The following is a 24,591-nucleotide window of genomic DNA, read 5'->3' on the forward strand; positions in this document are numbered from 1 at the left end:
CACCTAACTTACTCTAAACCATGCTGGGCATAGGTGGAGACAGGAAGATGAGGATTCAAAGTCTCCCTCAACCAACTACAGTTTGAGAACAGCCAGAGCAGTGTATGTTAAGACCCTGTCTCCAAAACCCAAAACAAAGAAATAAACTTTCAGGCGGAGAAAGCAATGACCCACTAAGGGTATTATCCTCTTGCAGTTCATGTTGGTTCTCTCTAGAGGACACACCAGAATGCACCCTTGGGTGATGGCCTCTTCTAGCTGCATTATGCTCCCCTTCTGATGACACGGGACAAGGTTGGGGGTCTATGAACTTTTTGTTGGCATGCCCCGCCATCATAAAATTGAACAGTAAGTCCTCGACTAGATACCCGGTACCAAATTTGGCCCCTCTGTTTCTTGATGCAGTTGGTTACACAGAGGGCAGAGCCCTGTGGCTGACTTAAAGTGGAGGAATTCCTGAGAGCGGATAGCAGCAGGGCACTAACCAGCCTAGCTGGTGGGGGTCAGGCCCCAGGCCATTCTAATTCCTGGCCTCACAGCCTGTCCCTGGAGTCCCCAGGGAAGTGATAAGGTGACTGCAGAGCCTCCATCCCTCCAAGGTGGGCCTTCCAGCTCATTCTATGCTCTTCAGTGCTCCAGTGGTGGCTTTGCCACATCTAAATCAGATTCCTAATCAGCACCCTGTCGCACATGGTCTCACACCTCAGAATCCCGTACTGTCTGTCATGTGTGAGACCTCAGAGGGAGGCCATGTGGTGGTAAAAACATTATACGGCACACTTACCATATGATAGCTCGTCAGTTTTACAGGACTGCACAGAATGTTATCCTGGGCTGTGGCTGTCATCTAACAGTGAAGAACCTCTGCAGTACCTCTGGTTCTGAGCTCACTCAGGCATCCGAGGCCTTTTGTTTTTTTTCTTTTCTTTGAGACATGGTTTCTCTTTGTAACAGCCCTGGCTGTCCCAGAACTCGCTTTGTAGACCAAGCTGGCCTCAAACTCAGAGACCCATCTGCCTCTGCCTCCTGAGTGCTGGGATTTAAGGCCCACGCCACCACCACATGGCAATGGAGGCTGTTTTTTTCAGGCGCGGAGGTGTGGCAGGGGAGATGGGATCAGACACTCCACAACGTCCCTCCAAAACCCTTCATTACAACACACAATGCACACTCGGGAGGCAGAGGCAGGCGGATTTCTGTGAGTTCGAGACCAGCCTGGTCTACAAGAGCTAGTTCCAGGACAGGCTCCAAAACCACAGAGAAACCCTGTCTTGAAAAACAAACAAACAAAAAAAAAAAAAAAACACAATGCACTCTTGCTACATTTACAAAATAATTTATTTTTTGAACTTTCTCCTCTTCAGAGCCTTCCATTCACCTTCTTGTGTAGCCAGGCTGTTAAAAAGCTGCTTTACCTTGCGCTTCCTTTCCGCATCCCTAAAAAAGAGAGAGAGAGAAGCAAATGTCACTCTGCACCAGTTTTCAAGATTGCTGGCCTTCCTTCTGTCTGAACACCAACAGTTCAGAACCATACACATCTGGCCAGTCACCATGCTTCCTGGTACTGAGAAAAACTGGTGGCCTCGAGTATGGTGTCCACACAGTGGTGCCCTAGTCCCGCAGAGTCCTTGCTCACCGTTCCATGATTTCTGAGAGCTGCATCCTAGCCAGGAACTGATTGTCCTTTCGGATCTCCCGGACGGCGCCTTTAAATTCCCGCTTGTGTTTGTGGATCAGTCTTTTCCTTTCCTGCTCTTCCTTGGTGCTGCCTTGTTTCCGTCCAAACTCAAGCCTACAGTTAGAGTCAACGAGGCAGTGGAGGTGAGTCGAGCCTGCCTCAGTACAGCCTTTCCCCGTCACATGCTATGAACAGATGCTCTGCCCACCCCTAGCCAGTCCACAGTCCTGGTGTCGTCAGGGCACCCAGCACTCACACTTTGACGAGCCGGGGGGTGAACAGCTTTAGTGGGACTGGCTTGCTCTTCTCACATATCAGAGGCCGATAGTGCTGCTTTTGGATTTCTATTTCTGACAGTATGCTTCGAGACAGCTCCTGAGGAACATGGTAATAGCATGCTGTGACACCATGAACAAGGTCCCACTTGTCACTGCTCGGTGCAGCTTGGCTGAATCACCATCTTCTACACCGGGAATCATATGCGATAATGATCCCTTAAAAACTGAGGTGGGCAAGCCGGGCAATGGTGGTGCACGCCTTTAATCCAAGCACTCAGGAGGCAGAGGCAGGCGGATCTCTGAGTTCGAGGCCAGCCTGGTCTACAGAGTGAGCTTCAGAAAAGGCTCTAAAGTTACACAGAGAAACCCTGTCTCAACAATCCCCCCCCCCCCCCCAAAAAAAAACCCCAAAATCTGAGGTGGGCTATTGAACTAGTTCAGCTGATAGGGCCTCTTGCCACCAAGTCGGAGTTCAATCCCTGGAAACTATAAATTCTGAAGGCACTGCCCTCTGACTGCAATGCATGTGCCAATGCATGAGCACCCCCCCCCCCGGGAGAAAGCTGTAAATGTGAAGGCTTATACCCAGAGATTAGAGATGGCCTCTCTGTCAGGAGACAGTGGCAGGGCACCATCAGCCCGATTCTGACTAAAATACACAGGACTACCTTCCCAGCCTAGGTGACCTGCAGTGTGTGGAGGCAGCGGCCAGAGCAGCATGAGGGTTTCAGGCAGAACAGGACTTCTCCCAGACAGCTAAGGCACGTCTCTCTCAGGCCCTGCTCACTGGTGTTGGTCTTGTCCCTTTCCCTCACACAGATGTGTCCTGGAACCCAATTTCCTTGCATTCTTGTACTCACTGCATACTCTTGGCCCATCTGGATGTCACCTGAGAACCCAGGAACTATAAATCTCAGAACCCCAAAAGGCTAGACCAAATCTGTAGGACTAGAGATCCCTTTAAACAGAAAGGACAAGCCACAGTTATGTCCACAGTGAGACAGTAACTCAGTATAGTCAAGGGATGGCTTGCTGCAGACTTGGAGAGCTTAGCCTTTAGGAAAGCCAGGGCGTGTCTTCAAGTGGCACATGTGCCAGTGGCAAGAGATGAGGGTATAATATGCACAGGAATGATCAGACAATGGACACACAACACACACAACTCTGGGCAGTGGCCAGGGAAGGCCTGGCAAGAGTGGCGGAGAGTCAGACAGCTGAGAACTCCAGGCAGGAAACAGCAAAGGTGAATGTCACCAAAACTGAGGAAAACGCCCGTGAGAAGTCAGGAGTGCAGGCTGTGGGCAGCACAAGGCAATGCCACCCTGGCGTGCGCGGTAGCCTGAGGAAGTGATACCATGGCTTTTGCTCTGAGGAACCTGGGCTGGCATGTGGATGACTAATGACTTGGAGGGGAAGGATGGAGGCAGGGATCAATCAGGAGCCAAGAGGCATAAGACGGTGAGGTAGGACAGGGTGGGGAACACACACATGAGGTAGGACAGGGTGGGGGACAGCCTGAGCAGTGAGTGAAGATCTGCTGACCTCTAGATGTGTGATGGCATAAAAAAAAAGCCTTGTCTAGACACATGGGTGTTCCAAGTAAGTACGTCCCTAGAGCTTCTTGTCACTCTACAGGATGAAGGGGCCACCCTCAGACTGTGGGGTGAGGTGCTTTGGATGGCCTGGAACCGGAATGGGGCTAGGAATCCTCTTAATGTCATTTTATTTTCCATGTGTGCTCATGATTTTGCGGATGGCTCTATCAGACACTTGCTTCCCAGTGATGACTTTTAAGCTGTGACTTCAGTGACAAAAGCATAGCACTAAGCTGGTGCCAGCAAACTCACCTGAAGGTCTTGGGGGAGGCCACAGTCCACAAGGTGCTCGGCCAGGGCTCGGTGGGGCCCGATGATGGCATGGAAAGACGGCAATGCATTGTACATGAGCACACAGTGCTTCAGCAGGGCCAGACATGAGGCCAGGCAGGACAGTCTGCAGGGCAAAGGACCACGAAAGGGACCAAGCTCATCATGATGGGCCAACAATGGTGGCAAAATGAAAACTCTCACCCACAGCCTAGGAAACTAAGAGGCACCACATCAGCAGAAAGGCTAATGGCTCACTATGGTAGTCAAGACAATACTGTCGGTACTGTGGGCCTGGAGAGGAAGGAGGTGCAAGAAATGTAATGATATCTTTAAAAGGGGAGTTAGGTTCAGTTCCCAATCAAGTCACTATACTTTGAAAATAATGCTATGTATAGTAGGCCGTTTACTCCAAGCTGTCCCTGGGGTATCCACACATACCTTCTATGATTGGCTTCAGTTGCTGTCATGGTGCTCAGTCTACTTGCCCAGTGCAAGGAAAGGCTTCCCCTTCGCCACGTGGCCATATCTGCTTTGTCAGAGACCACGAGCAATTCCGAATTCTTTCCAAGTGCTCTAAAAGGGTACACTAGAGTGGAACCTGAAATCCAAGCATGTCAGGTCAGAAAGGACCCGGATATTACCAGCTTAGAGGGCGTACTTTGTAGTAGCTCGGCCTTTAAAAGGTGTTTCTTCACCAAGAGACAACTCTTTTTTGCCAGGTCTTGCTACACACCAGTGAACTGGGCAAATAAGCATAGAAAGGTTACCTGTGGGGGAAGCTCCAGGGGGGATGGGTGAGACAGCACACCCAACTCAACCTATGGCCTTCTCAGGTTACACATTAGCATTTAGGCCGTGGCCCAGACAAGTGACAGCCTTGTTCTCAGAGGGAGGTCAGGCAAAAACAGCACCCTTACAGACAAAAAAACCAGAAAGCAAAAATTGGATGCCAAAACCAAACCAGAATGAGGCATAGCAGGAATGCTGGGGAGTGGGTAGGGGAGCTCACCAGAGCTGGAGCAAAGTGAGAGGATGGAAAGACGGACATCATCAATGCTAGAGGCAGAGGAACACGGTGGGAGAGTTCGGGCATGGTTAAATGGGGGTGGCTGGGTACATGAGGGACAAATAGATGGTCACCTTGTTCCAACCCCCGACCAGGCCAAGGGACCACCTTCTGACTCCACTCCAGTACCTGCACTGTCTACCGCAGCACTGTCTACCGCAGCACTGACTACCGCAGCACTGTCTAGCGCAGCACTGACTACCGCAGCACTGTCTAGCGCAGCACTGACTACCGCAGCACTGTCTACCGCAGCACTCTTTACAGGGAACTATTACATCTATGACAGGTCATGCTGGACGGCTTGTTCCCAGCCCAAGCTTGATACCCAGGAGCAGGCAGTGTCTGGAGAGCTCTGTGTAGGAACATCACATGACTGGAGCCCCAAATGATGGTGGCCACTGGAAGGGTGAACTGAATGACTGACTGGGCCCCGCTTCAGACTAGGGCACCTGCCTGCTGGGACACAGTAGCACCATAGCATCCTGTCTCAAGCTGTGTCGTTTCAGCCTTAAGGGGCCTCGAGGAATGCACTCGGGGCACCATAGAGGCTCCCTGAAGGAGCTGAAGGGAGAGCAGGAACCAGAGAAAGAAATCAGGTAAGATCAACAGACGTGGAACTCTCCAGTACTCTGGCTCCCGCTAGCTCTCCTTCCTAGAGACTCAGCTTATAGATGATATACTGAGCGGTGCTGGCCATAAATACAGTAAAAAAGAGAGCTGGGTGTGGAGGAGCATGCCTGCTGGCTCAGCTACCTGGGAGGCTGAGGCAGGAATCATTAGACCTAGAGATCTGAGACCAGCCTAGGAAACAGACTGGTTTTGTTTGTTTTCAACACAGGGCTTCTTTGGGTAGTTCTGGAAGTCTTAGAATTCACTCTAGACCAGGCCTAGAACTGGCCTTGAACTCAAGAGATCTGCCTACCTCTGTCTCCTGAGTGCTGGGACTGGGACTAAAGACATGTGCCCCCACATCTGGCTGAGACTGCATATTAAAAATCAAAAGGGGGGGAATCAAAAGGGGGAAGGGGCTCGATCCCTATTACCCCTCTTTCCTAAAGAAGTGAAAAGAAGAAATTAGATTAATTTTGACAATGTATTTAGTTCCAAATACTTAAACCTTGCTGAAATACTTCCCATGGCTTTGGTGTTGCCCTGGAGAGGTGAGTGATCAAGTGGGAAGCTGGTGGGCCCCATGTGTGGGCTGCGCACGCTCGGACAGAGAAAGACAGTTGGTGCCTGGATCAAGGACTTCAGAGAGCTTTTTCAATGCTCTCTCAACTTTCCAGAATGAGTATGTTAAAAACAAAAACTCCATAAATCAACTCACCTTGACTCTTAGTGTTTGGAATTGCTATGTAAAGAATCCCAAGAAGAAAATTCAAAAGCTCAGGGATGAACCTCCGAGACAGGGACACATACTCCAGGAATAAGCAGCACACAAACAGGCCCTTTATCACATCTTGTAGAGAGAGGACCGGACACTAGGAAGGAACCCACAGGGACAGTTACTACTTTGGAACCATATTTGGAATACTGCACTGGGCAGACAATAGCACCCCACTGAGTACCACAGGAAGTCCTGTACCCTAATAAAGAGGCTGATTATGAAGGCTACCTGAACATGGGTCATGGTAAGCCATGTGTTAGTGCAGGAAAAGGAACAGCCTGAATAGAGTCCACACGGGATGAACAAGGCCCACCAAACTTGGCTTGTTTTGGAGTCACACTCTCCATATGATCTTGTGCTGCTGATTCCAACCTTCTATCCCATCCCATCTGGACTAGCTCATGCAGGCAGCTCTGGGCGTGGGACTATGCTGCTGTCTGACCTTGGAACTCTTGATGCCCATTGGTTCTCACAGGCCCTTTAAGATGAACAATTTTGTGCCAAATCCTAACAGGTCAAACTTAGGTTTTGTTATTTCAGAATAGGCTGTTTATACTGTTCAAGCTAGTCTTGAACCGCTGGATTCGTGTGACCCTCCTGCCACTTGTAATTGGAACCAGAGGCTGTATCACTGTGGATGTAGAAGTGCACTTTTGTTTAATACAGTCCTGAAATGTGGGGTTGACCCCAGCAACCTTGGAAGATGGGACCCACCTTAGTAAGCATCTGGCTCATGCACATCAGGGCAGGGGTCACAACTGGATGCCAGAAATCAGAGGTTGGAAATAAAAGTCCGGTGATTTTCAAATAAATGAGCTGGAAAGGAAGTGTTCCGGTACAGATTAAAGGGAAAGTGATGTTAAAAAAGGTCCCATAGCGGAACTAATCCTGAAAGTCCCGGTGAGGTGCAACAGGCACTGACAAGCTACCAGACCTCACTCTAGGGCAGGGCCTCGCTCACCACCTCCCAGGACACACCAGACTCCTGTGCTTTCCGACACACAGCTGGGATCACGTGGAATGTCCACAAGGATGGGGCTGTTCTGTGAGCTTGGCATGGTCTTCAACCCTCACCTCTAACCTGCAGAAGTGGCGCTTCAGGCTACCAAAGCTGGGGCTAGTGCTTGCCTGCTGGACACCAAGTGATGTCCTGCATTTGCTTGAAAGGAGACAGCCATGTCTCTGCATCCAATACCTGACCTGTAGTTCAACTCTGAGCACATGAGAAAGGAGGAACAACAAAAGGCACCAAGAAAACCTCTAGTGCACAGAGCTCTGACAATCTGATCCGTGCTAACTCACTTCCTTCAGGTCAGGCAGGGACTCTCATTACTCAAGATCCTACCCTAGTTTGGGGCAGGGGAAGGAGAGCATCCTGAAACACATCCTGAAAGATACCTGGTCCAGTTAGGTGTTTAGCCACACTCATGGGTAATCTGGGGTGCAGAGGCCCCCAGGATGGACATCAGACTACGGGACAGCCAACCTCTCAAAACCATAAATGACATCCAATGCCAGCCATTCTGTGTGGTGATAAAATAAACTTGATTTCCGGCGGCTGAGAAGAAATGATCTGATGAACCTTGTCTCTGCTTACCACATCCAACCCTGGAAACAATGCCCGGCCTTTGGTCTCAATCATTTCTTCTATCTCATGCATGGCATCTCGGAGAACAAATTTGATGGAGTCACTTGCAGATTCGGGAAACATCTGGCAAAGATTATATAACTGCCTATTAAACAAAACATAATAGAGATGACTTCAGAGAACAAAAGCAAAAAAAAACCCCAACAGCAAATCTCAAAACTATTTTTCTCTGCAGTCGCTTGCTGACTAGGCAAGGAAGAATCAGAAGCCTGCAGATGAATATATAATTCTGTTTTGTGGATGCTGGGTACTGAACCCCATTTCATGCATTGCAGGTAGTACTCCACTGCCGAACTGTGAGCCCAGCCTGATTAATCCACTTTTCTTACCACAATGACTGACCTTTCTGGTGGTCCAGGTGATACTTCAAGTAGCATTTTATGATAATATAAACCCATTTCCTGAAACCTTGGTCATAGGGTTTAAGCGGAGGCAGCAGGAGCATGTGAAGTGCCCTGGCTGTTTACAGTATCCATGCTGTCAGGAGCATAAGTGTCGGCCACAGCACTTCACAAACACCAGCAGAGCATCTTTCTGTACATGCAGCTGACACAGGCTAGTTAACAGCACAGGAGGAAGTAGCTCGAGAGTGGCCCCTGCAGGTGTAGATTCTCACTGATCCCACATCCAGTACACTGATAGAGATCTCTATTCCTTCTCTTCTTCCAGCCATTGCATTGGGAAGGAGCAGGAAACCAGCATAGGCGTCAGCTTATGGTAAAGGCCAGAACCCGCTATAGCTACTCCTGTGCAGGATAAGTGGATGTGCTTCCCCAGCAGGCCCCATCAGACTCAAGCAAAGCACGTCCTGTGTGATTCCAGGGAGGCAAGGACTGGTGGGCAGTAAAGGGTCCCTCCAGCATGCTCCCAAATACCTCTGAACCCACCCAGAGCTTGAGGTCCAGTGGCAAATGAACACACAGATGAGTACTAATGCTATAAGCTGAAGGGCTCACGAGCTTTCCTTTGGAGTTAACTAGTTGGTAACTTAAGATTATCTCATCCCTGCAGTGGTAGTAGCAGGTGTCAGAGGGGAAGTCATGGCAGTGGGTATGTGCTGTGAGAACAGTCACCTGCCTGCTAAGGGCACACTAACATTTGACTGTCACAATGATGCCAAAATGTTTAGTGTAACATTAGATGGGAGAAAAACTGTTCAATTTAGCCCCATATTCTTCTTAATATAAACATTTTTACTTACACAACCAACTTATCAATGGTCTTGAGGTCTGGTGTACTCTCTGTAGCCAAATCTCCTACGTATTGCAAAAGGAAGCCAAACAATTTCTGCAGGAACATGGATTGGGAGATTACTCAGTACCAAATACCAAATGCTAAGCCACAGCCTACAAGTCCCAGAACATTTGCCACAGCCTACAACTCCTAGAACACCTCATGCTGGCCAGAGCCCATTGGGAGAATAAACAAAGAGCAAGCAAAAATATTGCTAGAAACTGCTGGACATAGATGAGGAAATAAAGCTAAGGGTCAGGCACATTCTTTATGGAATGCCAAAGAGTGCATAATTAATTAAAACCAAACAAGGAGCTAGCTATGGTAGCACATTGCCTATTATCTCAGCACACTGAAGCCAAGACAGACACAAAGTCTGAAGCCATCCTGGGTCACAAAGTACCAGACCCTGTCTCAAAAAAACAAAGCAAAGCCAAGTGTGGTGGCTTGCATTTATAATCCCAGCACTTGGGAGGCAGAAGCAGATGGATCTCTGAGAGTTTAAGGCCAGTCTAGTCTACATAATGAGTTTCAGGACATCTAGCAATATATAAGAAGACCCTGTCTCAAAAACAAAATAGGAGAAGCAAGAACAACCACATGAATGAGGAAAGCTGCAGCCTTACACTGTCTAGATAAGGATGTGACAATCACCCCAGGAACAGGGGCAGCAATAGTAACTCATTTTTCCAGTCTTGGCCACTTGGTGGCTGTGAATCTAACATGTAAAACAAGGGTAACAGGGCTGCTGTGGGGCAGAGAGGTACTTGATGTCACGGGAGGCTTTCTCCTCCTCTTTAAGCACTTCTCAGTGTCACCACAGTGATATCAAACAGGAGGCAGGCACTGAGCAGACACCAAGACACTGTACTGTGTACCTCCAAGTAAGTTTAACAGCCATAGAAACAGGATCATGCTACTATTCCAACACCCACAAACGTATCCCAGCGTACTTCTAACTTTGCTTTGTTTCCGACTGCAAGACTTGGATGGTTGCATTTCTGAATTCTCTCCACCACTAAAAGCTGTTCTTCCGTTGATCTTCCTGATAATAAAGACCTCAGCTCTTCATAGGATTCAGGAGCTATCAAAAACACAAAACACATTTCACAGTTAACTTTCAACTGAACAACAACCCACAAGTCTACATACACAGTATAGACATGACTACTTCCACTTAACAAAAATGTTATTTAGCCTAAGTTTTATATAAGGTGTTTGTCTAACCTCATCCATATCCACTCTTAGCCAAGGAGTCTGACATGACTTAAATGGCCTATATTTGGCTATCATGTACCCAAGGACAGTCCCAAAGAGAAGATGACCCTGACTTTCATCAAGCAGGAATCAGCCTGAAACCCCACAAACCATGAGGTATCTCTGTGGCAGTGCTGGTTTCAGTATAGACACGCCAGACAGACTCATGAAGAAAATCCATTCCCTGAGACTCATACACCAAGTCTGGTCCATGGAAGCCAGGTTCACTCATGAGTTATCTTTTCTGGAAGTAACCTTCAGTCAAAGAACAAGTCAGGGTGGCTTTCTATAACTGGAGAGTTTCTTCTATGAACCAGATCAAACACTGTATTTGGTAGAAGGTGATGGTTGTGGCCAAAGCAGTGCAGGTGTAAAGCCATTGTGCAGATGGTTCAGGAATCCCATCCTGCTGCAGAAAGGTGCCTCTTCATCTGTGTGCAGTCATGGGACCAATGTCAAATTGATGCTAATATGGGGACCCACAGAAACCAAATGACAACTCGTCCACACCGTAAAGACATTACACATGGGAGTGTGACCTTGCACTCACAGTCACATCTCCAGGCAGGGAGACCAACAAGTACATACTGCGGCCCATTATTTGGAAAAGAAAACCCAACAAAGGTGGGGATTAAACCCCAGCCCTACAAACAGAATAGAGAAAACAACCATGTGCCTACCTGCAAAGACATAGGGCAGCTCAGTCCCAGCAGCCCTTTGAGCTTTCTGATCATCACTTGGCAGTTTTTCCCCAGGAGTCGGATGCTGCTCTTTCTTTGGCTTCTCGTTTTCCTCCTCACTCTCTATATTAGACTCTAGGTCTGAGTGGCTATCTGAGCCATCGCTTTCCTCTGTGTCATCCCTGCTTCCATCTTCACCCTCTTCTTCATCACTCTCATCTTCGTCCTCTTTCTGGTCATTCTCTTGGTCACCTGCTTCCTCGCTTTGCTCTTCCTGGACATCTTCAATGTTCATCTTCCCATCCTAGGAAAAGATCATGGTAACAACAGTCAAACCATTCTGCAGTTACACCAAAATACCATGCCTATGTGGCATCGCACTTTCTTATCTCCGTGGGCCCCTTGCTCACTTCTCTGAGGTACCCTAAGCCACAGGAACGAACTGAAGCTCTTCCACAGTGCTTTGGTCTGGGAGCTTGATGCTCAGTGTGGTACTGTGAGAGGCGAGGGGACCACTGAGAGATGTAGCCTGGAGGGAGGTCTTTAAGTCAGGAAGTGCTGCTCTCAGGAGGAATTAGTATGGTTTTTACTCCCAGTTGTTGGAAATTGTTAAGGAACATGCCTGGACCTTTCTCCTTGACTCATTGCGTGGCCACATGGCCACTTTCTCTTGCATGCATTTCCATTACTAAGGCCTTTGCCAGGGCTGAGCAAAAGGTGGCAACAAGTCCTTAAACTTCTATTAGAGTACCAGCCTCCCAGAGAACCCTGCAGCTGGGATGCTGGGGAAAGTTCAGCTTCTGCCACAGAGCTCAAGGGAGTGAAATGTTGCTGGTATCCAGTTCCTGTGAGAGACGAAGAATAGAGAAGATAACAATAGCTTTGGGGTGGGACCTGCTCACTAAGTGTTTTTTTGTTTTTGTTGATTTTTTTGAGGGGGGGACTTTTTTAAACACCCAGTTTTACAAGCTAGAGCCTTCTCAAAACTGTAGGCCCATCTACTTCCCTGCCCTAAGCCCTAGCTAATACAGTATTAAAACACTCATACTTTATAAATGTTATGAATTAAAATCTACACCACTACCGAAGATATAATAGCGGCAGAGTGCATGCCTAACATATACAAGGCCTTCTAATAGATACCCTCAGCACCACACAGTCAATAAATGGCACCTAGGAACTAATTATTTCACTCATGGTGGCACATTCCTCTAGTCCCAGTATCTGGAAGGCAGAATTGTGAGTTCCAGCCTAGTTTGCGCTATAAGCCAAGCTCACACCTCAAAAACAAACAAATAAACAAATATTTAGTTAAAATCCAATAACAATAGTTGTTATTATTACACAGAACTTGACCATGGGTTAGCTCTGTCAATAGTATACTAAATTAAAAAAGATCATCAGTTTAAATACATTAAAAATGCTAGGTTTGCAAGTCTAGCCTGTGTGGTTGTGTCCCAGCTCCCTCTCCGGACGGAAGGACAACACCATTGTTGCCGTCTTCTCTGTATAGTTTGGCACTTGCCATGGCATAAATATACTAAGAAAATGTGATAGAAATTGTTTAAAAAGTTTTTAATTTTCCAGCTCTAATGGATCCCTTGAATAGACCATGTGGTTTTTAAATTTAAAAAGGTGGGGGGCACAGAACTTACTTTGTAAGAAAGCAAACGTCTATCATCTTTATCCAGTATAAAGCCGTCATTCAAATCATCTGCGGACATATGTTTTGGTTTCTTTTTGTTTTCATCTTCATCTTTTCCAAGCATTCTTCGAAGTCTTTCAGCCTGAGGCAGTAATATAAAAGAGAAATCATACTCTTTGCTATATATATAGATTCATCAAATAGATACATAGATTCATCAGATCTAACTAGAAACACTCAGGGTACAGAAGAGGCCGCTGACACAGCGTGTTAAAACAGCCAGCTGAAGAGTATTTTTCTATTTCATTTGTTTAAACACAATAAAGCTAAAACACCGAATGCCCAGGAAACAGTTTAGAAGGCAAAGCACTCACTCACCTGCCACCAGTTGTTTGTGGGAGAGGTGTTGCCAAGGAAGACCTTGTATACTGTTTGTATTTTATTTCATATTGTTACTTTTATAAATAAAGACATTTATATCTGTACTAATGTAAAATTAGACACAGCACATTTCTGCCCATTTTCAAGATAAAGCAGAAAAACTTATGAAAAAGAGTCAGGACTCAGGCCTTACACGAGGGAGCTGAGTCTCTGGGGTGTCCCCTCAGATACAAGTCACCCGTACCTCCAATTTCCTGAGCCGCTCTTGCTCTTCCTTTGCCAATTCCTCCTCCGTTTTCATCCTGTTAGAGGGCTGTGCCTTCATTTCAAAGCCAAGCTCACGAACCATCAGGTCATATGCATCTGGCTAAGGTAAAATTAGAATTTTATTAAATTTATTAAAATTAAAATTTTCAGGATTTTTTTACAAAAAGTAAAGAATATTCCATTAATGACTAGACAGCATCATATAAGGAAGGGAACAAACCATGCCTAAGTCTTGTCTTCTCCACAGAAACTGCTCCGGGGGCTGGAGAGATGGCTGAGTAATTAAGAACACTTGCTTCTTGCAGAGAACAAGAGTTAGGTCTTTGGCATCCATATTCCACAGCTCCAGCAGATGCCACCCACTGCTGGCCTCCACAAGCACCCACAAGCACGTACACATTATCCCCCTCTCCAATAAATACACAAAAGCAGGCTGTTCTAATTGGCCCTAAACACTAGAAAGGTAGACATGTGGGTTACATGGATATTTTAATCCCAGCACTCGGGAGGCAAAAAATTATTCTCAAAACATATCAGCTGCTGGGTATAATGGTCACTTGAGAGAAAGTGGCAGCTGAATCAGGACAAAGTCACTCTTGGAGAGTTCAAAGCCAGGTCTATCCTACATGAAAACCTATCAAAAAATACAAAATAAAAAGATAAATAAAAGAACTAACCCCCAAACAAACCCACTCTACCCAAACCTATCTATCTTTAACAAAAATAAACACCACTCAGCTGAGTATTAAACCCGTAACATGGGAAATTATATCAGTAGCAACAAGTATAAGGCTGGCTCAGAAAGATACATACATGCCATGCTGCAATATAATCTGGTGAAGTCCTATTTCTTTGGTAGAATCTCACTACTAAACAAATGGACCATTTTTCAGCAGTTTAGGGGAAATGTAAAAAGCAACACTGTCAAGAGGAAAAGAAATGAAGCAAATGCGTATTAAACATATTACACATGAATATAAGGGTGTGCAGCACAAGTACCACCTTCCCACGTTTCTACCCTAAGGTACTTCTCACCCAAGAAACCTATAGCTGACTCAACATAGAAAGAGGTAACTCTGGGTCACTTCCACCCTATATAACTAATGCAATGAACTAACTGAAAGCTGGGCACAGTGCCACATGCTGTATTCCCAACAGGAGGAAGAAGCAGGCAGATCTCTATGAAATTGAGGCAAGCCTGTCTGCAGAGAGACTCTGTCTAGGCCAGCCAGGCTGCATGGAGAAAGTCTGTCTCAAAAACACAAAACAAAACAAACAGAAAAAAAAAAAAAGAAACTTTTGACTAAAAACAAGGCCAGCAAAATGGCTCAGTAGGCCCAGGTTTGCACACATATTAAAACCTGCCCTAACAGGAAAGAGCCAGAGATGCTGAAACGTCAAGTCAACAGACTAAGTTTAGTGTTGCTTCTTGTGAAGGGTGTTGCCCACCTGGGGTTTTTCCTTTTTCTCTTTGTTTTCTGACTTCTGAGGTTTACGTGACAGGAGAGTCTGGATTTCTTTCCAGTCTTGGTCTAGCTTCTCTGTGAGCTCGAGGGCATCTTCTCGTTGAGCCTGTCTTTCCCTCTGGGGGCAGGGGGAGAACAGCAAACACATATCATACACCATCCTTATTAGACTTCCACGAGTGGCCTGGTATCAAGGCTAAGAACACACAATGACCCACTTAATACCAAATGCATCAACATGGAATAAAGTATCAAAAGCCAGTATCTTAAATGTAAATCTCTAAGGTCAAAGAGAAGTAACTTCCTGTAACTATGTATTCAGATGCTCTGAGCAGTACACTGCAAGTTTAATAATCAGTACTGTTTTGCAAATACTAAAGCCAACAAATACCATCAGAAGTATATCCTTAATGAGATCTAGAATATTCCTTTTCAAAATGAGTGGTCCTATATTAAATTCAGATAAAAATTAAATATAACTGATAAGTGTACATGGGAAGAAAACCTGATGTATTTTGGAGCTATCCACATGAAGAACATTAGCCTGCCCACCTTCTCTTGCTTTGACTTCGCAATGAGCTCTTCAATCAGTTCTTTCCGTGACTTTGGCTTATCTCCATCTTCACCCTCCTTCTGAGATGCATTCCCACCACCAAAGTGGGAAGCAGTAAGCTCAGCTGGAAACAAATAGCAGAAGATATTAGAAAGCTCAGGTTCTAACTTTAACAATTTTGGGGTAGAACTGTTAATATTTCTCCAGAGGTCCTTTTTTTTTTTAAAAAAGATTTTATTTATTATTTATTATGTATAAACATTCTGCCTCCATGTATGCCCGCAAGCCAGAGGAGGGAGCCAAATCTCATTACAGATGGTTGTGAGCCACCATGTGGTTGCTGGGAATTGAACTCAGGACCTTTGGAAGAGCAGCCAGTGCTCTTATCCACTGAGCCATCTCTCCAGCCCTCCAGAGGTACTTTTAAACACAATGATTTTTAGATGTGATGTGTGTGGGCACTGTGTGCCCAGGCAATCGTGGAGACTTCAGAGGACAGTGTCAGCTCTCTCATTCTACCTTCATGTGGGTCTTGGGGATCAAACTCAGGTTCGCAGGCTTGTGTTGTTGGCCCTCGCCTAGAATAACTTTGAAATTCTCACAACTGGCATAAAGTCACGGGCACAATGACACTTAAGGAAATGCTGCTTCAAGGACACTGAGACTTATCAGATTACCAACTAGCCACAATCCAAGGAAACAATATGCAGCCTTTATTGTTTATCTGTTTTCATAAACACTAACATATTCAGAAAAACAGACAGGAATCAGAGTCTTGGAGGGAGAAGAGTCCAGGAGCAACACATGGCAGGCATCCCTGCCTCCTCCTACACAAAGGCTCCGAGCCAACACTGAGAGCAAGAACCATTAAGGCTCCTCATCTCCAGCTTATTCTATCTGTCACAAAAGATAAACACTGCAGGAGCCATCAAATGTGGAAGAGAAAGAATTTAAAAAACAAAACAACGAAACCAAAACCAGTTTCTCAGATGTAAACTGATTCGCCTAGAACAGAAAATGAATGTTTAGAATCTTTTTCCAGCTTAGGTCTTATTCAGCAGCCCCCTAGAATGCCAAGCCTTTATCCAGACCTGCAGGCTTTTGGTCCATGTTCCCGTCATGCCCTGGACCCTGAGCCAATCATACTTCCTGTGTGAGCTGCCATTTAGCTAAACACTTGCTCCCTGCTGACATGGTTACTGGCAATAGTGCAGTGGTGAAAAGAAAACCTCATTTCAAAAACAAGCTCTCAAAGCACGGTCAAGTACCTCTGGGTACTGAGAAGGAATGTCCACTACTTACTCAGAACTGCTCAGAACAACTCCCACCCCGTCCCTTGATCACTCCATCCTATACCCTCTTAGCTACTCGAGGGTGGCACAAGTGAGTCTACCCACCCCCTCACTTCCCCATCAGTTTTTCTTAAACAGATCCTCATTCCCTTACTGCTTCCATGACAAAACAAACACAACTTCATCCCACTCTTTCTACTTTCTGGTCTTCCAGTAAAGCCTCCTGAGTTGGCTCTGCTTCATCTTCAGGCTCCCTGTCTTCAGGCATTGCTCTAGCCCCCCTGTGGAGTCTTACTGACTCACAGGCCAGCTCTTACACTCTCCTTCACATCAGCAGTGCATGTACACCACTCTCTCCAGAAAGTACTCTATTTAGCTTCCAGACCACATGCCCAGTGCATTCTGACTTTGCCCCTTCTCCAACGATTCACATTTCAGCTCTTTTTATTTGTTTTTAGTGTGTATGTGTGTACGAGTGGGAGAGGACACTGGGAGATTCCCATAGGACAGATCTGGGAGTCCTGCTCTACTGTGCTCCTCCTATTCCCATAGGACAGATCTGGGAGTCCTGCTCTACTGTGCTCCTCCTATTCCCATAGGACACTGGGAGTCCTGCTCTACTGTGCTCCCCCTATTCCCATAGGACAGATATTTTCACTGAACCTAGCCAGCCACCTACCAGCCCCAGGGGTCCTCCTATCTTTCTGCCTCCATAGTGCCAGGTTTAGAATTTTGTTTTGTTTTATTTTTTTAAGACAGGGTTTCTCTGTGCAGCCGTGGCTATCCTGGAACTCCACTCCGTAGATCAGGATGGCCTCTTAACTCACAGAGATCTGCTTGCCTCTGCCTCCCCAGTGCTGGGATTAAAAGCGTGCGCCACCATTGCCTAGCCAGATTTTTTTTTTTAAATAATGTTTCTTAAAATTTTTATTATTGAGTCAGGCAATGGTGGTGCATGCCTTTAATCCCAGCACTTGGGAAGCAGAGGCAGGTGGATCTCTTGAGTTTGAGGCCAGCCTGGTCTACAGAGTGAAGTTCCAGAACAGCCAGGGCTGCACAGAGAAACCCTGCCTAGAAAAACAAAAATCAAACAAGATAATCATAATAATTTTATTATCATTATTGTGCGTGTGTTTGAGTGTGTATGATTAGAGCGGGAAACGGAACTGTTTGAGCCACACCACACATGTGGAGGTCAGAGTAGACCTTTGTGGAGTTAGTTCTTTCTACTTTTACTTAGGTCTTGATCTCAGATTGCCAGGCTTGAGGGGCAAGAATATTTTACTCACTGAGCCATCCTGCTGGCTCCACACCTGGCTTTTCTTTTTGTGGGTGCTAAGGAGCCTCGTGCTTACACTGCTACCCACAAAGTTGTCTCCCCAACCCATGCCATCTCTTTTCTATGTGTCCTTGCTCCTTTGGTGACCTTGTTGACTTCTGGTTCCTATCTCTCCGCTGCCCATGGGTGTTTCATTGTTGAGTTCCCCAAATCTGTCTCACAGCTCTCCCCATCTCAGTGAATGGACAATCCAGTTTCCTCAGAGGATTAGGCCAAGACCTTTATAGCCACCTCTGATTTGCCTTTATCCCTCATTCACTAGTAAATCCTGTCAGGATGTCCTATCAGACAATGGAATGCTGTGACATAAAAGTCTCAGTGGTTATCCTTGCCAAAACCAAACTTCCCTGGAGCCTATAAAGGCATTGACCACAAACCATCCTAAAGTTCTGAAACAAACAAAACAAAGAACAAAAGCAAAAACCCTGTGGGGTTTATCAAGAGGTTAAAATACCATTTTCTGGAGAAAGTCCAATACTGAATACATTGTCCCTTGCTCCAAACTATGAGGTTTCTGTGTGGCACCTCCACTCACCAGACAGTGTTCCTCGTTCTTCAGTGTCACTGTCACTATCCACGATGTCATTATGCTTTTCAATGTCAGCCAAAGATTGGCCATAATGAGTCAATTCTTCATCTTCATTCAGATTGTAGATATTTTTTTTCTCATGATGTCGCTTGGCAAAAAGAGGTTATAATCAGTTACCTAAAATTATTACATTTATTTCCTAGAAAATTAGTTATTTTCCTCTATATGTGAAATATGACAGCACAAATGAGTGTGAAGATTATTCGGAATCATCTACAGGATGACTGAAACATAAGCAGAACTTGTAGAGAAAACTCTTAGTAAGTCAATGGACTGGGCCAAGCTACTGCTAAGTCACTCCCATCAGCAATGGTCCTCCACTCACTTGTTCGCCATCCAACAAAGCTGAAGGCAGGACCTGGCTAACAACTCCAGCCCCTGTTACTGCTCACCCTGGTTAAGATATTCATCTACTCATGAGCTAGTATCTTTAAAAGTGCCTTCCTCTCTGTCTACCTGAGACATCCCCTGTGTGTGGCAGGCAAACAACTCAGAGGTGTAAATGAACAAGATGAAATGTTGTGGGATATTTGTTGTGTGAAGACACATTACAAATGTCCATTAACTAGGCAGGAGGTATAAAAGGGACTTCTGGGCAGAGAGAGAGGAAGTAGGAGACAAATCTAGGCACACACCACAACAGTATGACATGGAGAGAGTCAAATTACAGAATGAAAGCTAAAAAACACAAGGCAAAATGTAGATTAATATAAATGGGTTAATTTAAGTTATAAGAGCTAGTGGGACAAGCCTAAGCTAAGACTGAGCTTTTATAACTAATAAGAAGCCTCTTGGGGCTAGAGAGATGGCTCAGAGGTTAAGAGCATTGCCTGCTCTTCCAAAGGTCCTGAGTTCAATTCCCAGCAACCACATGGTGGCTCACAACCATCTGTAATGGGGTCTGGTGACCTCTTCTGGCCTGCAGGCATACACACAGACAGAATATTGTATACATAATAAATAAATAAATATTTAAAAAAAAAAAGAAGCCTCTGTATTGTTATTTGTGCCCTGGTGGCTGACAACAAAGCTTGCTATAGTAAAAAACCTTTTTCCTTGGCTTGCCTTGTATAAAAATTTAGAGCAAAGACACCCCACCCCCATTTTTTCCATACCTGTTGCTCCAGGGCAAACCTCTTCATCATCTTTTCCTCTGGACTTATGTTGCTATTATACTCCCCAAAGCGTTTATCTGTAAACACATTGGACTTGTTCCTTTCTTTGTACTCCTTTAGTAAAGTCTGTGTTCGCTGAAAAACAGATCATACACAAATAATTCTCACACAAAGCTCCTATAATATTCACTGAAGAGGCTACAAGAAGGGGCTGTGAGGTTGAGAGCTATACAGTATGATATCGAAGTTGTTAACGTGTTTTCATCAATGACAGGCCTTCTCTAGTGGGGATAGAATTTTGAGAAGAGAAATTTTGAGAAAAGTATAAGTCAGCTTGCACTAGATGATGATGAGATAACCATTCTCCTCTTTGGAATCTCCTTGACAGTGCTGAAAGTTGTAGAAGCTGTGTTACAATCTGGGAATATTTACCGCAGGCATGATTCACGCGGGAAAGTATGCAGATCTCTTCCACAGAGAGGAGGGAGCTTACTTCACACTGAACATATCCCAGAAAATGTATAGTTATGCTTTCATGTGTGGAACTATATTATAAGTGAGTTTATCAAGTGGCAGCACAGTTCACTCTGCCCCTTAAAATATCGTTTAGCTTGATATTCTATGCACAGAACAACTAATAGCAAGTAGCCGAAATCTGGGTATCCTTCAAATAGGATAAACACATTCAGTATTATTCAGTCCTGAGGTTGAATGCCCTAAAGCAAGACAAGGATGGATGGAAGCAAGGAATGGAAATGGCCTCAAGAGACATGAGATGCTATAATAGCAACTTTCATTCAGTGGAGAGATTCCTTTTTTAAAACAAGCAAGCAAGCAAGCAAGCAAGCAAGCAAGCAAGCAAACAAACAAACCTAGCCTCAATAGCCCTTGCTGGCCTGGCATTCCCTCTGTGGTCAAGGATAGTCTCAAACTTCTGATTCTACTGCTCCTTTTCTGGAGTGCTAGGATTTCAGCATGTACCACTATACCAAGCTTTTTGCAGAAAATTTTACATTTGCTAATAGCTTGTCATTTGAGAGCATTTATACACCAACCAATGTCGAAAACAGTATCAGTGTAGAATCATCAAATAACAAAAGGCCAATTCAGTGGTTTCATAAATCCACAATTAATGAGGTATCTTTTAGATACTCAAAACTTCTAATTTAGATTAATTTCTAAACAGATCTGAGTGCTTTTGCGTATTTTTCAGGGCTATCTACGTACACTGACCATGCCACACCAAGACCCAAGGGGTATGGAGAAATTAGCAAAGATGGAGGAGCGATGTCTCATCCAGACACAGCCATTAACTGCAGGGGCTGGGCTCCAGTCGGTATGAGATCTTGCACCTCTGTCTTCTCCTCACAAAAGCTGGGTAAGTTCAAAGTATGATCACAAAATCCCACCAACTTGGCAAACTCTCCATCTCTCCATCCCGAGTAGCTATATTAGTAAGAGGAAGTAGTCACTTTCTTCAGACAATCGCTGGGAGATTGTATGCTTGAGCAAGAGAACATTTTGGACAGACAAGCAGAGTAATTGCTTCAGTATGTGATGCTGGGAGAGCAGCGTGGACATGGATCTTAACCCTAACTTGTTTGACTGTTCTTTGTCTCAACCTCTCCAGGTATAAAATGGTGGTAGTGGCTGGGTGGTGGTGGCGCACGCCTTTAATCCCAGCACTTGGGAGGCAGAGGCAGGCGGATCTCTGTGAGTTCAAGGCCAGCCTGGGCTATAAGAGCTAGTTCCAGGACAGGCTCCAAAGCTACAGAGAAAGCCTGTCTCAAAAAAACCAAAAAAAAAGGGGGGGGGAGTGGTATTTCATAAAGCTGGCTATGAGGATTAAATTTATGCTTTGTTTTTTTTCCTCTTTTTTTTTTTGTTGGCTTTTTGAGACAGGGATTCTCTGTAAAACAGTCCTGGAACTCTGTAGACCAGGCTAGCCTCAAACACACAGAGATCCGCCTGCCTCTGCCTCCTGAGTGCTGGGATTAAAGGCGTGCGCCACCACTGCCCAGTTAAACTTACGTTTCTTAATACAATACCTGATCTACTGTATGGGATCTGTAACTTTATTAATAGCTTTGCCTTCCTAATTAAGTTTGGAAACTGAGGCATAACTGGAAGGTAATGGTATTGGGACTCTCCTTGTGCTCCTACAGTGAAGTGCTACTTCAAAGCACTGTGGTTAATCAGAGGAAAGGAAGCAACCACGGTAGCCATTTATATTCAAAGGAGTAGCACTCAGAAAATACTCTGGCCTGTAGCATGGTCCCCTTGTGCATACATCAAGCTTAGAGTCAACTGTGAGATCTACTGTTGCTCCAGATGGCTCTGAGCCCTTTGACTCTGTGCCTTACCCTTCCCTATTCCAGTGCAATGAGCCTCCGACTTACCTCTTCAGTCTGGCCCATTCACCCTATGGGGTTTGAATATGACTCTATGAACAATTTTCTGATGTTCTACATTACTTCCTCCTGACTGTGACCTCGGAAAGTTCCCAGCTTCTACTTCTGATTTCTTCCACTACTTGAATTTCTGCTGTGGGCCAAGTGATTGGAAATTCAAAAAGAACTGTGGTCTTTCTCATTCATATTAGAGGAATGCACACATTTTCCTATTTGGTTTGTGGAATGTGAAAAATAATACTTGAACTGGTACTTTCGAACTTCTGGGAGTTAAGGCAAGTCTTTTTTGAGAAAACCAAGACAACAAGCCAAGTAGTGTTTAGAGATGGCTCACTATCCACTAAGTGTGCTATTTTAATTAGTGCTCACAAGTGGCAGGGTATGTTCCATTATGGCATGAAGCCCAAGCCTTTATTGGGAAAGGCAGATGCGGCTCTTTAGAGGCTACATTTGTCCCCTCTGTCTATAATGTACCGTGTGAATTACCAGAGTCACTTATTTGTGTTTCCTACAATGCATACAGGACAGCATCAGCTCCTTACAGTACAGATATTTTGCACAATTCAAAAAATATTTCATTCAAGCCGGGCGGTGGTGGCGCACGCCTTTAATCCCAGCACTCGGGAGGCAGAGGCAGGCGGATCTCTGTGAGTTCGAGACCAGCCTGGTCTACAAGAGCTAGTTCCAGGACAGGCTCCAAAACCACAGAGAAACCCTGTCTCGAAAAACCAAAAAAAAAAAAAAAAATTTCATTCAGTTTAAAGAGCGCATGTGAAATGCATCCTTTACAACAAAGTACAGATTAGGAGCCGTGAAGGGCAAAGGCCAAGTCTGACTTATCTCCCCTACAAATATTAACAATAATTCTAACCCATTAATTTTTCTCAAAGTAACCATAAATTGTATTTGGTTTTAAGTTTATTTATTTATTTATTGAGACTCAACTGGAAGTTTTGGGTCTCACTATGTGGCCCTTGCTGGTCTGGAACTCACTACAGAGATGTAGATCAGGTTGGCCTTGAACTCAAGAGATCCAGCTGCCTCTGCTTCCCCAGAGTTTAAAAGCATGCCTCACAACAGGAAGCCACAAATTCCTTTTTATTTAACTATTGATTGATTGATTGACTGATTTTTCTCTGTAGTCTGTTCTGGTACTGGTTCTGCAGCCCAGGCTGGTCTCGAACTCACAAGGATCTGCTTGCTTCTGCCTCCTGAAGATTAAAGGAATGAGCCACCACTGCCCAACTACAAATTCCTTTTTAAAAGCCTAAGGGACACCAACAGTTACATACAGAACGCCATTTGTTGAACTGAATCCGGAAGGAAGGTACAAAATACGCCTGAGATAGGGCCATAAGAACAAGGATGGAAGTTATGAGGTTATCCATAAAAGGTACCGTTTTTAAAGTTACTTCCCAAGGGACAAGCTGATGTAATTCAGAGGAAGAACATTTTTCATACATTCAAAGAGCATAGGTTGCATACTGGCATTAATAAAGGCTAAAACACAGGTCAGCTCTGAACTCAGTGATTATGCCTAAGCCTTAGGTCAAGGAGGAGTCAAAAAGAACCTGGAAAATCCCAAAGAAGAGTTTTCAAAGGGCATTCAAACCCAAAGAAAGCAGAGGCAATGTTATGCAAGTCATGGTCTCCGTGCTACTTTAAGGCCAACTTGACACAAAGTATAATCTCCAAAAAAAGGAAACTTCAATTGAGAAAATGCTTCCATAAAATCTGGCCGCAAGCAAGCCTAAAGAGCATTTTCTTAACTAATGATTGCCAGGAGAGAGCCCAGCCCACTGTGGGTGGGGCCACGCCTGGGCTGGTGGTCCTGGGTTCTATAAGCAGGCAGAGCAAGTCATGGAGAATAAGCCAGTAAGCAGCAACTCTCCATGGCTTCTACATCAGTGCTTGCCTCCAGGTTCCTGCCCTGTTTGAGTTCCTGCCTTGAATTCCCTCAATGATGGACTACGGTACAGAGGTGTAAATCAAATAAACCCCCCTTTCCCCAAGTTGGTCATGGTGCTTCATCATAGCAATAGTAACCCTTACTAAGGCAGTCTCCAAGAAGTACCTAACTAGCCACTGGGGAAGCCAGATCCTTGCAGCGTCCACTTACCTTCCGAATGGCTCGGGCGCGGGATACTCCGGGTAGCCCCACATCGTGGCGCGTCTTCCTGCCGAGGATCTGGAACTTCTGCCTGTTGACTTTCACTTCAAACGGGTTTGGGTTAGTCTTCGCCGGTCCTCCGAACGCCCCTGCGGACGCTTTATGAACCTGCCTCCGCGCCCCAGCCCGCTTCGCCTTCCCCATGACATTCACTCTGCCCCACTTAGGAAAACAGTGTCCACAGATCCTTCAAACAGCAGCAGGTTGCCTTCAGAAACGTGCGCTGAGGCTGCAAAACCACGCCCAGCCTCGTCTCACAATAACTGCG

General features: G+C 45.5%; 1 protein-coding gene across 1 annotated transcript; it reads right to left on the reverse strand.

Annotated features, from left to right (window-relative positions):
* Positions 1–1,316: 1,316 nt before the first annotated feature.
* Nop14 (NOP14 nucleolar protein) lies at positions 1,317–24,591 on the reverse strand. Its single transcript, XM_005365911.3, has 18 exons — positions 24,273–24,591; positions 19,743–19,877; positions 18,574–18,715; positions 15,407–15,531; positions 14,838–14,972; positions 13,366–13,488; positions 12,751–12,882; positions 11,096–11,399; positions 10,112–10,242; positions 9,127–9,212; positions 7,875–8,010; positions 6,992–7,093; positions 6,218–6,371; positions 4,263–4,422; positions 3,804–3,948; positions 1,935–2,053; positions 1,637–1,792; positions 1,317–1,437 (listed from the first exon to the last, which is right to left on the reverse strand). The coding sequence occupies exons 1-18, from the start codon at positions 24,465–24,467 to the stop codon at positions 1,338–1,340; spliced, it is 2,580 nt and encodes an 859-aa protein (XP_005365968.1). The 5' UTR covers positions 24,468–24,591; the 3' UTR covers positions 1,317–1,337.

The sequence above is a fragment of the Microtus ochrogaster genome, unplaced genomic scaffold, assembly GCF_000317375.1.
Source record: "Microtus ochrogaster isolate Prairie Vole_2 unplaced genomic scaffold, MicOch1.0 UNK5, whole genome shotgun sequence".
NCBI classification, from domain to species: domain Eukaryota; kingdom Metazoa; phylum Chordata; class Mammalia; order Rodentia; family Cricetidae; genus Microtus; species Microtus ochrogaster.